The sequence below is a fragment of the Molothrus ater genome, chromosome 3 (assembly GCF_012460135.2).
Source record: "Molothrus ater isolate BHLD 08-10-18 breed brown headed cowbird chromosome 3, BPBGC_Mater_1.1, whole genome shotgun sequence".
Classification (NCBI taxonomy): domain Eukaryota; kingdom Metazoa; phylum Chordata; class Aves; order Passeriformes; family Icteridae; genus Molothrus; species Molothrus ater.
The window spans coordinates 36828198-36845898 of NC_050480.2; the positions used below are offsets into that span (position 1 = coordinate 36828198).

Consider the following 17701-nt stretch of genomic DNA (forward strand, 5'->3'; position numbering starts at 1 on the left):
CTATTGCAAATAAAATTACACTGTTCTTCGTGGAGGGCGGCTAAGCTGCAAATCTCCTTATTATATATACATATGGCTTCAAAAATGGGTTGCACAAACTCATGGAGAAAAAAAAATGCCAATAGCTACTAAAGATAAAATACCATATGTACATCACAAATCACTAGAGGCTGGGAAAGTAGATGGATTTTGGGTCTGATAAAATACACATGTTCCAGGTCAACAGAGGTAGATACCTTGACTGACTAGGAGGATACAGGCTGTTTCATTCTGTCTCAACTAATGCTAATGCTTTTTATAAATTAGAAGTGCTTCACTAAGAAAGGTTAAAGGGAAGAATCTCTACACAGGTCAAGGTTTGCAAAGTATAGCTTATGAACCATCTCCAGGTAGCACATGGCAAAGACTCAGAAGAGAATTTCAGCTCCCTGTCAGTCTGTGTTCGGTGAGTCCCAGAAGCCAGCCTCAGACAGAGCCTGCCTGCAGGCAGTCACAGGAGCTTGGCACACCTCCCTGAGAGCTGGCTGGATGCAAGCCCTCATCAGCACCTGCCCACAAACCTTTATCTGCCACATTGGACTGTGTGGAGACTCAGGGTTTGAGTTTCTTCTTAGCATCAAATCTGCCAGATATCTGAATACCAGTTTTCTGCTACCTAGGGGTGCAGCTTGGGCATCAAGCTGTGAGATATTCAGGGGATATGTTTTCTGTTCTTTCAATCTCTCTCCCTCTTTTTTCTCTTGGAAAAACTGTGGTTTACATGATTTATTTATTTCAAGGAAAACTTGAATCTCAAAGAAAGACAAATGCCAGGAGAGAAAAACTATTTCCTCTCCAGGTCTATAGCTACAATAGCTACAAAATTGTAGAGCAACCTAGAATAATTATCACCTAACAGCTTGCAGCCTAGACAATCTATTTTTTTATTTCTGTAAGCTAAAACATAAATTACCAATAGGCTGCATAGGCTGTAAAAAAGCCCTGTTATTCGGCCCAAACCCACATGATTTCCTGACTGGTGCATTGAAAATAAACTGAAAGGCAGAAAGACTATACAAAGCCTTTCAAAAGTGTTCACATTGAATAGAGACAACCCTAGAAGCCCACTGGGAAGGCCTTTTCTTTATCAACTGATGGCAGAGCCCTGTGTTTTCCTGACAGAACTCGGCTACTCTATCAATCAAAGAGACTGAAATCCACCGCAAAGCCAGTTCGGCAACTCCGACGGCTGGAGTAATTCAGCATGAACATAATTGCTTTTACTTAGGATTATAATTAGGACCCATTTGACAAATGTCACTCTGGCTGGGCCAGGAATAATGATCAGGAGTTGTGAGATCCATACCTTCTGGGCCATGGCTCCTGGTGGGCTGAGGAGAGAGTTGCATTCCCCTTCATGGAATTCTTCTTTACATTCACGGCAGAACACGGACTGGGAAACAAAGCAAAGCATGCCAGTCATAAAAACACATTAGGGACATAGACAGCAGGTTACAGTCATGAAGAGTCATACAACAGATGATCCCTTGCCCTTCTCTTCCTATTAAATTCCCATAATCCTCCTAATTGTACATCTTATTATACACTCTGATCATTAACACAACAAAAATTTTGCTGTTATTATTATACATTTCATCAGTGGAGTAACGTAAATGCCATTATTAAAAAATGAGATTTTGCGACATGGTCCATTTAGGGACATAAAGTCATACTAGATAGTTTATGGGTATGCTTTTCCTCCTGTGAAATCTATTTATAGAAGAAGGGTGATAGCTGAAAAAAGCTGTTCTGCTCTATAGTGTTTGCTAATGGAAATAGTCTATTCATAGTTCTGAATCAAATGCCTTCTCTATAGAAAACTATTGCTGACTTTCCTAGGGGATGACCACTTTATAAAAGGCTATATGAAATATCATTTTCTAGGAAATTATATCCTTGCCACAGACCTTTATAGGATGGTTTAAAAAAATCATAGAAAGAACACAATGATAGGATATTTAATGCAGGGTTTAGGGATCTACCTCTAGACTGTTATTGCATTTTTAGCAGTTGTTCTGGTTTTATTCTCCTCGAATAACATTTTTCTTTACATAAGGCTTCATTGAAAGTAATGTCTTTTGCAGATAAGTGAAAAAATTGTCCCTAGCTCAGTCTGACTGCCTCTGCCACCTAAAGTGGTTCATATGTATCAGGTTTGATGCCTTTTCTAAACTCTAAAATGAAGATATCTGACTTGACATGCGTCAAATCTTTGACCCATCAATGCTGCATTAAATTCTGTGTCCTTGCAGGTAAAGGGAAAAGTCAATAACGTAGAATGGGTGTCTCTTATGCTGTTTTAAAGCTATGCTGTCTTGATGCAACTCCAGACTCTGAAAGATCTCTCAGTGGTAAGCCACTCTGACTGGCATTATAAGCAAGACTTATAAAACAGCCTTGATTTTTAGATATAGAGCTGCATTCTTGTATAATGAATAAAGGATATCAGGAGGACATGACACTAGAACGTTTGTCTGCCAGTAATTCCAGCTTTTGTATTTTCATTTTGAACTATTTCAAGCTGTATTTTCACTTTTCTAAGAAGCACTGACAATCATATTTTATTGTCATGCTAAAGAAACTGCCCTTTATGAAAAGAAGCATAGTGCAAGTCCAAAAGGATTGATCCTGTTATTTAGAAAGGCAGGGAAATTTGGAGCTGTGGAGTGGAGTGAGTGTTCTAACTTCTAGAGATATCAAACCTAATCACTTGTTTGCTTTCGTGTCACTTCTTCCTCTATTTCGTCAATGATCTAAAATGGTTTGTTTTACTTCAACCAACACTGAGTTGTTAATTCACTTGTGGTGGTTAGCAAACAGCTTCACAATGGAGGCACTTTTTTGTGGGGTGTGTTGTATGGGAGGCTGCATTGTTGTAATACAGCATCATTTAAATACAACAACGATTTGCAGGGCATTAGTGGTCAAAAGTTTCAGGTGTGTTAGCTCTGCTCAAACGGGTAGAGAGTTTCCATCTGGATATCTAAGGTCTTAAAGAGTTGTTATTCCTTAACATTTAAGTTTATGCCTGGGTTTAATTGCATTTCCTACTGTGTATCCTACTCTCTTTTTCCTTTGTGACTTTATTTCTTTATGAGCACATCTGACTGACAACATTTCTCTGATAGTGTTTTGTATGCACTTTATCACTGCCTTATCACACAATGCCTCAGCTTGCTTTCCTTACTCCAATCTCTCTTTTCCCATGCAAGCACAATTTTAAACCTTTCATAAACACTGTAAAGGGAGAAATAATGAAGAAAGAGAAGAAAAATAACCAGGGCATATATTTTGCAGAGACATTTTGGCTGGCTAGTTTATACGGCACTGGTGTTTATTACAATAATAAAATTCATAAGCTCCTGCAGTACTATTTAAGACGTGAAATATATTTTCTCATTATAGAGGCCATATTTTATCCTTGCCTTTGAAATAAATGATCCTCAGTACCAATGTTACCAATGTTTTCCCCACAGGCCTATTGGAAACATTCATGAGTGTATAACTGGGCCTTTCACTAACAATTGTATATCCAGCAAGTAAGTCTGTGAGTGGGCCTGCCACATCCTTGTAATGAAACAAAGCCTGATTTTTTTTGTGTGACAGGATACTCTTTTCACATCCTATTAGATAATGGATGAGATGTAGAATCAGTTCTGTGGCAAAGAAACACCCTGGAGGCTGATCAGTTTGTCAGAATAAATAGGCATCTCCCAACAGAAATGCATTAAGCACTCCCTTTTTATGGCAAAGCATGCATCATAAAGAAAAGGCATGTCACTTACAACAAAGAGCAGTTGGTGATAGTTTTTTTTCATTTTTTACTTTCCGACATGAAAAATATGATAAATTTTCAGTAACAAAATACAGTTGCAGTAAGCAACTGCAAAAATGCTGTCAGTTAACTTGTATTTTATGGCTTCATTAATATTAATACAGTTACTTGGCCCTTGGAAAGGAAAGGATTTGATGTTCAGTCAGGATTTAATACTTTTGCATCAATTTAATATTAGTAAGTGTTTAAAATTACTATAAGTACTGTAATTACTAATAATAGTTACACTTTCTTTTCCTTCTTGTGCCAGAAAAAGACTGGCAGATTGCTGTGTTAATGTAAACAGCAGATAAACTTTCTATGTCTTTACGCATTTAGCACTTGCTGCTGTTACCCTTGAAAGATTCTTTGGTTGGAAAACAACCAACACAAAGAATAAATCCCAAAGGTTCAAACCTACCCCTGCATTAAAAAGAGGATTAGCAGGGAAATCCCCAAAGCACTTAAGGGATTTAGGCACTGGAAATTAATATAACCTGTGTGTGGGCTATTACAGGCTTTTGAATATCTGTAAAAATGTATGAGATAGACTCAAGCAGAAATCCTAAATCCAGTGACCTCAGAATAGGCGGTATTAAAAACCTCAACAGGGATTCAGATCCTGTTTTTAAAATCCTCCTATCGTTATGATTATTCAAACAAAAGGTAAAATCAGACCAAACTCTGGTCACTTCTATAGAATTCAAATGCCACAGATGATGTCTGCAGTGATGCTGAATAAAAACTAGGGTGATAAAATGAAGCTTCAGTCTCAGTTACTCCTGACTGGGCCATTTATAGTGTTTTAAGTTTGGAAGTGGGAGCAGAATCAGAATGTAGCTTTTTTTTTTTTTTTTTTTTTTTGAATGAAAGGAAAATGAGTTTGTCACTTGCATGCTATGCTGCTTGGTTTTTTAGAAGTAGAGATTTTACCATTTCCTTTTTCGCAACATTTCAAAGATTTGCTTTCCCTTGGATTAAGCACCACAGCTCTCATTCTCTCCCTTGCCTACTGCAAATGCCTTTTCCTTGGTCTCTGATAATATCTCCCTATAGTGCTTATAAGTAATACCATTAAAATCATCTTTCTTCCAACTTCAATAAAATACTCCCATCCCTGCACAAAGCTTCAAGTTTGAGCTCCCTTCTTTTATTTTAAAGTTACTCCTCAACTCAGATATTCCTTTTCTTTTTCATCCTTACCTCCTTCCACGTGTCTACACAGAAGAATGCAGGGAAGTTTGCAGTGAGGCAGTCAGAGATAAGGTTTAATCTGCAGCACTGCAGATGCACTGCTAGGGACTTCTTGCAAAACTCAAGCACATACCCAGATTTCTTACCAGCCTTCTGCAATCCATGTTGAAATCTGAACTATCCTTTCTTCCCTCATATAGTTATCACTCTTGGCTTTGTACTGAAGACAGACCATGCTGTGGCTGAGGTGTGTCTTACAAAGCCAACATTCACATCCAGATTAAAGACATCAGGTGAGGAAAGATGCACTCATACTTCTAGTACAGTGTCTTCAAATCACTTTTAAAATTTGTATCTAATGTCTACTTTGACTCTTCCTAGCTTCAGCTTCCAGTTTGCATCTCTCTGCTGAAACAGAGTCTTTCAGTATTCCATACTTTCTTCCTGTGAAGGTGCTTAGGTACTGTAATTAAGATACCTCTGAAGCTTGTTTTACCTAAACAGAGAAACTCCTAAGCTTCTCACTGGTTAAAGCATTCATCCTCCTTCTTTCCTCCAGCCCCAAATCATATTCATTGCATTTTTCTGAGGATTGTCTTGTTTTTGTCACTAGCTATATTTGACTAATCTGTATCATTGCTGTGCTGCATCAGCAAAATTTTTTTATATACTTCTGAATCACTATTGAGTATTGAATCGTGACAGGTTTGATGACAGTCCCTGTCAAATGCTGCTACCAATGCCCTGCTTTGCATAAATTCTTCAAAGAAAACATTACTTTCTGTGATCTGCCAGTTCTTAAATCCTCATGGACCAAAGCATGATGAGGCATCCATACTGCATCACCTGGCAGTGATGAGACAATGCTCCTGCTCAGACCCCAACCACATCAGTTGGAACCCAGCCCACTAAAAGATTTTATTGATATAATATGGTGAAGAATCCCTTATCAGAATATTCTCTAGTCTGAAGTCTTACAAAAAGATTTGAAGAAATTGATTTTGTGCAATTATTTTTTCTTATCAAACCTGTAATTTCATCATAGACTGAATCAGTTTCTTCTGTTATGACCTGTTGTCAGTGAGAATATATTGACTTGTAAAATCTTAAAAAGATCACTTCTATCTTTTCTCTTTTCATCATCCCTCATTCAATGGTGGCTGTCTGGACCCTCCACTACTGATAAGAATTGTGAAGATTAAAAGCTACTGAATGCAGGCAGGATCACATCTTCATCAGTACTGTAGCAAAACTAGTATGCAAGCAATGCAAAGATTCTTAAAAACCATAACTATATGAACAAAGAAAACCAACAGAGATCTCCTTTCATTTTTTTCTCCTTTTCATTTAAAATACAACAAAAGTGCTTACAACTTATACCTTCTTTCTCAGGAAAACAAGTACATCAAGAAATCAACCTTCAACACATCTACTTCGCTCTTTCTTCTAAAATCAAGCTTGAAACCAAACCAAAAGAGTGCTACATTATAATTCATGCTAGGTCTGAAATAAACCACAGCTGACAAGTGTTAAGTCTATTATTTATTGAGCTGCCAGAAAATGCACTTTAAGTGCTCTTGTAATGTGAGAAGGCTAAGTATAGTCTAAAGAGAATCCCAGAGAAGTCATGCATAATCTAAGACACATATGGAACTAAATAGACATCTTTATGTCTTCAAAACCAGTTTGGTTATGTATTACACATCAAAGCAAAATAAGCATTCTAAAATACTTGCACAGCTTTGATCACTGCAGAATCAGAACATCTTGGAACTGTAAGAAAACCTCCTTCATTGCATGCCAGTGAAGCCACAGAGGACTGCTATTACTGTTTTAGTGACTGAAGCCTGATTTGTAGAAAACCTGGGCCACAGATCCCTAAAATCGGAGAATATTAATTCAGTTGATATGTGTACCTAAATGCCACCGAGGATCCACACTAAATGTACTTGTCCAAGATCACATAGAAGCACATAAAGAAGAAGATTTCCAGATTTTAGACATTGGACTTCCCCAATAGCCATCTCAGATCATTCCTCTAAAGAACCACATTCTAGTTTCATAAGGTCAAAACTTGGCCTAACAGAAGTAATCAGGAAAGTATTTCCATGCTTCCCCCTCCCCCTTTTGTAAATGAAAATATAATGAAGGAGTGTAACTATGTAGTCACCAATCACACGGAATATCCTGAGTTCCAACCATCAAATGATTATATGGTATAGAAAAAATGTATAGTTGTTTGCTCTTTATCAGAATAACAGGATTTTCTTTAACTAGTCTTTTGTAACCTGAAGAGTGTTTTATTAAATAGTAGTACAAACAAAACACTGGATAGGTAAAAATTAATTATCTTCACTGGACAACAGCAACATCTGGTTAAAAAACTTCCTTGAAAATGTAAAATATTACAGGGCACCAAGTTTCAATCCTAAATGAGCTTTTGTAGTCAAACTATAGGCTGCTGACTGGAGCAAACATTTATATTGAAAATATGAGCATGCCTTATGGGAAATCAAAGCAATCAGGAAGTGCCAAACAGAATGACCCAAGTTGTCTCTCTGTAGGGTTTCCATTTAGAAAAATATGGTTTCCAAATGCACTTTCCAAAGTCCAAATGATGTTACAGTGACTGAGAAGTACATACAGATTTTGTTTTTCTTCTAGAAAAGCCCACAAACCTCAGATTTCACAGAATATGACTTTACCATGCTGCATGACTTTCAAGTAAGACAGGACTTGGATCTTGGTGACAGTTCAGACCTCCATAAACACACACTGAGTATTTTTCACTCTGATACTATGAACTTTGTTATTTATTTCCATCCAAAGTCAATTAAAACCACTCCCTGCCCTCTGTGAAGGTCACAGTCCTTGTCATGCTGCTGCTGTGAACCAGACATCTCTGGTATTGGATTGACTTTGCCTCTGGCACTTTGTTATATCCAGAACCAAGTGTGAGACCATCATCCACACACCCTGTCTTTTGATATTTCTTGTCCTTACAGCAGGAAACTTTAAAAGCAGATTATTTACCATCTGGAGAAGCTATGTTTACTCAGAATTTGTGGCTTTGCCAATTGCCAGTTATAGAAAAACCTGCAAATACTACAATGAAGATAAATGCCACGGAACAAAAAGCATTCATTTCTAATGACACCAGTTTTATCAGATATGAGGCAATTGCAAAGCATAGTAGTACTTGCAGAGCAATTTTGGTCTTTTTCCTTATAATAAAGTACACACATTTACTATGCATATTTCAGCTAAAATCAAACTTTTGTGAGAAGGATGACAATCTGTCAAAACATGGTTTCAAAAATACAGCTGTATTCTCTGAGCAGCTTTTGCAATCTAAGGGCAATTTGCCATCAATACTATAAGAGGCAATTTTCTATAAACATAAAAAGCTTTAGGCATAGGACTGCATCAAGATTTCAATGTTTTCCTTTTGAATCTGGAAGTAAAAGTCTCCTTTCTGTCTCCTGCAAAACAACCCGTGGGCTCATTTCCTAAGATCCAGCTGATGGCATTTACATCTGAAGTCTCTTCAGTAAGCGCTGGCGAGTTTGTGCCTACAGCCAAACATTCTGTCCTGGAGCTTGCCTTATATCAGGAACCATTAACCTAAAAGGTGGGCTGGTTAAACTGACAGCATAAGCTCAGAAAACCTGTCCCAGACCTCCCCAAGCCTGATTTGCTGATTTATGTAGTTTGGCTTATTTCTGCTTCCCAGCCCCCTTTGTTGCCTTGTAGTCTAAGCACTGCAAAGGATAGAAGAGAAGACAAAGGCAGAGTCAGATCCAGGTACTTCTCTCAGAAGTGACCTCAGGCCTCTGTGGGAGAAGAGAGAATCTCCTTCCAGATTTCTCTACCCATATCTACACACATGGGTATTACACAATTTTGTTCTTAGCATGTTGGCTAGGATGTGAGACTTATTTGCCCATCTCAGGAAATAAGAAGGAAAAGTCTATAAAGCAGAGTTAGTAACAAGATTGTGTGGTATACTGAAAGTGTGAAAAGCTGTTGGTTGTGCTATTATGTGCACATAAGAGAGTCACATCTTGTTATCACTGAACAAACTACCTGATAGCTGACCACCCAAGCAGACATGAGTTCAAACACTGCACAATTTTCAAAGCAGACCATGGCTTTGGTTGTTGAAACAGGCAAAGATGGCTCTGGTAGAGGTGCACAGCTTTAACAGAACAATATTGTGCCCGGAAGCACTAGGAAGGGATGCCCAGTTAGGTGCCAACCAAACTACTGCTGGAAAAGGAAGCCAAACAAGCTTAAACCAAGTAAGCAGCTGCCTAGAGCAGCAGGCTGCTAAACCCTGCAAGGCATTCGTGTCCCTGTTTCTTACCTGTGCCAGAGCTGTGGACAACAAGCAGAGAGAGCAAGGCTTCTAGCTTGTCAGGTTACAGGGACTCTGACAAGACCTTAGATGTTAAACATTACTACTTTGAGGAGCTCTTCCTAGCCCCAGAAACAGCTGCTGCCATGGAGTCTGACCCCTCCTTCAGGACCAGCTGTCACAGCTACTCATCCTCCTCTGCTCTTAATTCCTTTGTACCCGCTTCTCCTCTCTGCCTTCTCATTTCTGTGCAGCAGCAGCCTAGACTCCTTCTTTCTTCAGGTGGAAAAACTGAGTTTTCCTTGCAGGTTGCACTGCTGAGAAGCTTTGGGGTAGCCCTGCTGGAAGTCTCACAGCCATTCCAGTAATCTGTAGCTAATGCAGCTGTAGCATATTTGGGACCTGGATTACTCTCTCTACATGGTGCTGTGTTATGCTGGGTGGAGGTTTCAGCACTGCTTGGGATGCAGAACTGCAGACATCCCTTATTTCCTTCTGCAGTACAGGCATGACAAAGGAATTTAATTAGGTATTAGGTTCTTTCTGGCCCCACTGGAGAGAAAAAACAATTCTGTATTGACTTAAATCTGTTCCCATTTAAGTAACTTTAGTAAGTAGTAGAGACACCTAATCACATCTATCTAGTGTATAATGTTTAGCAATTTCATGCCTGGATGACTAATAAAATGCAAAGTGGTGCAGGTTAATGTAAGATTTCTACAAATGATTTCCATAATAAATTACAAAGTATTTATATGAGGAAACATTGAAAAAACCCAGTATCATTGTCACCTTATAATTTAATGGAATGTCTTAGAAAGTAGATGCAAGGGATAAGGAGATTAGTAATTTATGAATAAGAGGAACACTTTTAAAGTAGTTGGAGATATAGAATGTAAAATGGGGATTTTTAAAAGACTTTTTGTAATCTAGTGCCTATAATTCCCTATTTTATATCATAAAATAATACACCATTCCACTTAAAACTGATAAAAAGGAAAAATAAAAGTAAAATAGGAACAAAACCTTAGCAACATATTAAAACACAAACTCCTTTCCTCTCCCACTTATGGTGGTAGAAATCCTCTGTCACTTAGTGGAACAATATAGTATTTACCCCAGATCAGATAAAGTCAGAGCATGAGTCACATTGTAAAGAAAATAAAGCTAGAGTGTATGTTGTCATCACTCAAATGGATACAAAGAAGTAGTGAAATTTTACATGGAAGAAAGCATTATTTTTAGGAACTGGGATGTAAAGAGGAAAAATGACAGTTTTCTTGAGATGCCTTCAGAAAGGGTGAGACAATGCATTTGATAACAAGTATAACCGAGTGACTATTTTTTCCTGCAGAACATGCAACACTACAACTGTGATGTAAAAACTTGATTTTTTTTTCAACAAAGTAGTTGAATGCTACATTAAAATATCACTTCTCCCAGGTTTGAAAAAGATGTTTTGTTGCTGAATACATATATCAGTTCAGAAGCAATGTCATGAGGAATGAATTTTACTGCCTGTGGCTTTAGCTTCTGCTTTAGCAGCTTTAGAGTTCTATTAATATGCCCTTAAAAAGTACAACAAACCTATTTCCATATGATAATACTGCTGCTCTGCATGCATGCCCTGGGCATTTGAGCATCTAGCTGCACATTTATATGTGCAAACAGACCGGGAAATCTGATGGGTTCATTAATGTGGTTCTTGGAATGAACTACTGAACATGCAGGCTGGGAAGCTGATGAGAGCTAGGCAATTACCCAGTGCTTAATTCACACCGAATTGCAACAGAAATCAGGACACTCCTTTCCTTGAATGTTTTTAAAAATATCCCTAACAGAATGAAGACATCCCACATACAACCTTTTTTTCTGTGCCATTCAGACTGTGTTCTTGTAACAATGTGCAAGATGTACATTTTATTCATCTCCCGGTTGCTGGAATTCATCTACATTAAGAAAAGCCCACCCAGCAATATTGGAAACTTCCCGAAGATGGCAGCAATGACACAGGAATCGGCACAAGCTGGCTTGGCTAAGATTTTGCAGTTGAAAAAGATTCTGAAAAAATCATAGTCAACAGCTATGATCCAGTCCAGGGTTACTAACAGCTGATACACACAAAACCATTCCTGACAAGACAGTCTCATGAAGAAGAAATGGTATTCAGATGCACTGAAACACAGAAAAAGGAGCAAGGGGTGCTCCTTGTTTCAAGGGCATTGCATCTTCTCTTGAATCTGGTAACAGCTGAAACCCTGTAAAAAGAACACCCTTCGGAATATGACCACTGAGCAAATAAAATAGCATAAATAATGTATCTGGGATAACTGTGGTGCTGTTTTAAGTGTTTTACTGGGTTCATGCTATTTCCTATTTGTAGCACTTGCTTTTTAGAACTGTAAACACACATCTAGTTTATGTACTAGGGTGAGCATAAAATAAGGAGCAGATTTGTGTGTCTCTGTGTTCCAGGAAATGCCTAGCTTCTGCACAAGGACCCAGTGAGCGTGCCTTCCCTCTCAGTGACCACAGTAGGAGCATTAAGATTTCTCTGAGAGAAATTCTCTTTGTTTGTTTGGCTTTTTTTGAAGGGGACAGGGAAAGAATGACCTCAAGTCCTTATTCTACTTCTAATTTATGTTTGTCTTATGAAGAAGTGAATCTTTTAAAATTAGGGTGTAATCTACAATCATCAGACCCAATCCATGTGCTTGCCAAAGACCAGTGCCACTAAGTTCAATAGCTGCTTCTTTCAAATTCTGAGTGTGAATAGTACTTTATTGAAAATACTAAAAAAATCCACAAAAGCAAACCAACCAACCAACAAAAAAAAAACCAAACCAACCCCAAACCAAACCAAAACCGATAACAACAAAAACCAAACAATCAACCAAAAAAACCAAAACAAAAAAAACCCCTTGCATGAAAGGATTCTAATTGGAGGTGTCTCTAAGTCTGAATATTGACACTGAAAAACACTGAGAAACTATGGATAAATTTCAAAGACAGATGAAGACTTGGTGTTAAGCCTCAGTCTAAAATTAGATGTAGACAGACCTTGGAACTCCACCAACTTCAAGCTCTGAAGGATGGATTTAGACCAAGGATCTACAATTTCAATTACTCTGAAAAGGGAATAAACTAAAATAAATATTGTTTAGAAGTGAGAAAGAAGTTGAAAGAAGTTGCAAGTATTTTTTAAAACCATCATATTTGGTTCTTGTGAATGGAGGATCATCTTTGTGAAATGTTCTATAAGCACTGCTGGAGAAAGCATTGGAATAATGATGAAAATACCATGCTCCATCTTTCATGGAACAAAGCAGATACTTCCTGAAAAAAAAGGCCTAATCAAAAAACAATGATAGCTGGATTGGTTTATGCCAGGAATACCCTGTCACAATGCAGAGCTCCATTAAGGAAACCTCGATTTCTGTACCTTCTTTTTAATGCAAAGCTTAGTTGTATGATATCAGGTTATTTTCTTTTGAAACAAGAATGTTTTTTCAAACTTACAGAATCTGGGCTAATTGTATTCACAATGTATATACCAAGTCAATAATGTGACTTCTTGTCTGACCTTTCAAACTAATTCTTTTCTGGTTTGTTGATCCTAGACATTACTGTAAAGTAATTATACAGACTACCAAAAAATGATCCCTGAAATGTGAGCTCTGAACATTGTTTGGTTTACAGGAAATACAGTTTGGCACTTGTCTCAGCACCGTTTTGAAGAACCACACAATAAACACTTTATTGCAAAACAAACTCCATTCAGATTCTGAATACAGATACATGTGTATAAAACCCACAAATATTGTCCTGTATCAGCTTATACTGACAGGTAGCAAGATCCCTGACTACAAAAAATGTGCTCCAAAAATATTTAATGTTTATCAAGATAATTTTACTGCTCAGCAATTTTCTTACTTTTCTTTGGATTTCTGACATCTACAAATCACCCAAGAAGCACCACATTTCTCTAGTTGTCTGGGAGGCAGCACAGCAAGGCACAAGCAGTCTAGAAGGTTTCTGGAGCGCATTGATGACAACTCCTTGACAAAAAGGATGGAGGAGCCAACAAGGGGCCATGGTCTGCTGCACTTCCATCAAGGAAGAACGAGGTGCATGTGTGAAGACTGGAGGCAGCCTAGGCTGCAGCAACCCTGAACTGATGGAGCTTGGAATCTTGAGAGGAGAGGACAAGGCAAAAAGCAGGACCATAAATCTGGATTCAGGAGAACCTACTTTGGCCTGTTTAGGGCCAAAGAGTGCCGTGGTAGCCAGCCCTGGAGAAAACAAGGACGTGGACAGTGGCTGATGTTCAAGGATCACCTCCTCCAGCTCAACAGTTGTCCATCCTGACCATCAGGAAGTCAACTAAAAGTAGTAAGAGATGCACTTGATGAATAAGAAGCTCCTGACAACATTCCGACATACAAATGAAGCATGCTAGAGGTTGGAGCAAGGATCCAGAAGGACTATAAAGACACTATTCAAATGTGGGCTTAGAAAAGCCAGAACCCACCTGGACTCAAACCTGGTAAGGGACACAAAAGGCATCAAGGATTTCTGCAAGTATATCAGCAACAAAAGGAAGACCAAGGAAAGTGTGGGCCTGCTGGTGAATTGGGCACGGAATTTGGTGAGAAAGTACATGGAAAAAGCCAGTGCAGGCCTAGGACCCACAAGTAGTATATTTCACTGCTACTAAACATAATGATATGCAATTACACCCTGGATGGCACAACAAATAACACTAAACCAAAGTGTAGATCTTCACCCTTTCCTCAGCACAGTCAGAGAAGCAGATGCAATCCTTAAATCCCAAGGAAATGTGTATCTGCACGTGGTGAGTACAGAAGGATGACTCCAACCTGGAACTTCTCAATAACATGGGAGTACACCAGAGCTCTGTATAAAAGCAGTTTATGATTGACTAAAAAAATATGCATGAAACAGTCTTGCTTCAAAAGATCCACTCCAAGAAGACAAATCTAACATAATGCATTTGAATACCAGCTGGAATAGAACAAATTGCCTGAAACCTAGGAAAGCATGAACCAGTACCTCTAGGACATCCCTGTGCCTACCAATAGGTCTTGTTCTCAGAACTCTGAACTGGTATTTTTTTTTAGTTTCTGGAATTGACGACTGCAATGCAAATTATCTAGGCCTTTAGAATAAGCATGCATGGCTGAAGAATTCCTCATTCATGTAGTGCTTCTAAGAAACCAATGTGATAGGGCTTATTGTTTGTTTTTAATAAGAAAGGGAGTTCAAGAATTCATCTTATGTGATAATCAGATTGTGGTCTGATGATCTGATTATATATGAAATTTCTTGTTATCATGGCCAGTTCTTGGGCTTATGCAAATGGGCATGACTCCATTTTCTCCAGTGGAGCTACATTAATTTACAGCTGCTCAGGATCAGAGCCTACCTGCCTGTTTCTGACACCTAGGATATGAATTCATATGGCTGTATGGCATCAAGATTCACTAGTCAAGAACAGCACATACCTAAATATTTCTCATTTGAGATATTCTGCTGCAGTAATGCACATCCTGCTGAGCTCTCCCCCTCTCACTATTGTTCTTGTTCATTCCATCTAAAGTCACTTTTCCCTTCCATTTCTCTAGCTACATTTACATCTTGGCTCTCTTGATTTCATTCCTGAAACAAAATTCAAGCTATTCATTATTTTTTTAATTTTTTTCCCCAAGCCTTTAAAAACCTTTTGTCTTAAAGCTATTGAAATTGCTCTCTCTTTTTTTTTTCCCCTCCGTCTCTCCCAGTACATTAATTTTCCTTTTGTTAATACCTGGAAGCATTACTCTTCTCACATTGCTTCTGAAGATAGAAAGAACCTCATAATTGCCGTTAGAACTCCATAAAAGTAATAATACAACTATAACAAAGCTAACAATACCACTCTACCAACAACAAAGAACAATACCACTGTCAAACACAAGGTGTATCATCCTTTCCTCTCATCCCCTTCCCTGCTCTCAAAAGACTTGGAAGTAGCCACACCTGGAAGCCTTCCAGCCATGAAGGCACAAGACTCTGGTGGATTCATGTGATAGGAACAAAAAGGAAGGTGAGTGTTTGGAGACACTCACCCTTTCTACCTCCCCAGGTACATCCTTCAGGCATTCTATGCAAATGAGCCAATGGTAATTAGGGTAGCATGAATCAAATTCTGTATTCAGGACCCGCACAGAAAGCAGATAATTAACCAAGGGGGAAAAAAAGGAAGAATATTTTAAAAATATATTATTCAGATATAACTGATCCTGAGGAAATTATTAATGTGTGTCTAATCCCCACTACTTAAGCATACATGTGGTTCTATTCTGTTGCTAATCATAGTATTTTGGGTCTTTTTGGGAGGGGTTATTTTTGCACAAATCAAAGGAAAAAGTAACATACCCCTGGGTCTCTCATAAACAGAAATGTATCATTATCCTTGAAATAATTATAATCTGGGGGGAAATGTTGTAATATTTTTACCTTTTCCCCTCAAAATTCAAATTACGTTGCTATTGGGAGTTTAATGCAAAGACAGGAGAAAATAGCCACAATTAGTGTATGACTCCACTGTATTTTTGTTCTTTGGCTTCAAAGATAACCTACCAGCTCACAAAGAAAACAAAAAGAAGTTACTTTGGCAAACTGTCTTAAAAGCACTCAACAATAATGACCCCAAACCACTGCAGCTCTCAGTTGTCTTACTGCTGTATTTGGGGGCTATTACTGTAGCTTGCTGATAAATAAGGATCAGTACGAAAACTTTGCTTGGAGTCTTCTGGTGTCTTACCTTTGTGTAATACCTTTACTTCAAATGTGTGCCACAATCTCTTTCTGATTTCAATCTCATTTTTTGATACATAGGAGTTTGGAATTTTTCTATAAGCAGCAAATCAAAAAGAGGCAAAGCATGCCTGCTTGTACTGAAGTGGCAAAATCACATTTGTCAACTATAGATGGACTTTAATTTACTCTTGTAAGTTGTGATATCTGTTATTTTCCCACTGGAGAATCAAGTGTGCATCATTTTTCTCAGTTGCTTTATGAGAAAATTGTAGTTCATGAAAACCTGGGAGGTATTAACAGAAAAAGGATGCAATTTGACTTACAGTTCAAGTTATCTCTATTTTCCATTAACAGAGAGTGCTATGCTTTTAAATTAAAAATTGTCCAAAGCTACAAAATTCAGGGTTTGTATCAACATTTTGTTCGGTCTCATGTTTGAGGAACAAGTTGGAAATTAACCCCACACTTAGGCTCAGCTCATTTTACCAGCCTCTGCTTGTGGACTCTAGCTCTTGAGGAGCCACTGTCCACTTTCAGGAGTTTGTTAAATGCTCATCACTTGTTAAGATAAGATTCAAAAGTCAGAATTAACAACTATTTGCTCTAGCCTGTCCACCATCCTGGATGCTTGAACCATCTACCTGTCTGCTCAGCACATACACACACACACATACCTCCCAGCAGAATTACATGACAGCACCTGCTCTTGATGAGACACATACAAGCTTCCAAGGGGAAACAACTTTACAAGATGCAAATCCACGTTTTTCTATATTTATAGTATGCATATACCACCAAAACTATTAATATGAGAATAGATTAAAAAATAGGAAGTTTAAGTCAAGGAATAATGCACACATTTGCTATTTTTTGAAAAGCCTTCCTCTAAAGAAAAGGAATTTTGCTGATTTTTGACAGATGCCACTGCTGCTGTGGGATCCAATAAGACGTTTTGTCTTGCATAATGAGTGCTAAAGATATATGCACATGGCATTACACAAGGAATTAAGATGAATAATTGCATAATGGCTGCTAGGGATGCATACACGTGGCATTACACAAGGAATTAAGATGCAGAATTCTTAATGAGAGCGATGTCTAATGCCTGAGAGTAGCAGGCTAGACATTAGGTTCCCATTAAGAATAGGCCTAATTTAAAGCATTTGAACAGTCTCACTCAAATTGCTCTCAAGTATAAGCGGATGTTTAAGCAATTTTTTTCATTAGGACTTTACTCCTAATGCACAGCACATTTATTTCATTCAGATTTTCTAAGAGCTTGTATTAGAAATATATAAAGCCAAGCAACTAAAACACATGATTACCTATATGAAGCCTTCCCAATACATCATTTTTTACACCTGAAAACTGATGAGTCAACCTACAGCAAGTCTTTGCAAATCTTGTTTTATTCATGCCTTCTCTACTGAATTTATCTCTTAAACAAGAAAATACTTGGACATGTCGGCAGTGCT

The 17701-nt window shown here is 38.1% G+C and overlaps 1 protein-coding gene across 1 annotated transcript in view; it reads right to left on the reverse strand.

Moving 5' to 3' along the window:
* PRKN (parkin RBR E3 ubiquitin protein ligase) overlaps positions 1-17701 on the reverse strand; it is a 673569-nt gene that overhangs the window by 14871 nt on the left and 640997 nt on the right. The window contains exon 10 of the mRNA XM_036380347.1: positions 1346-1432. Coding sequence (XP_036236240.1) covers positions 1346-1432 — 87 coding nt within the window. The remainder of the gene's footprint in view (positions 1-1345; positions 1433-17701) is intronic.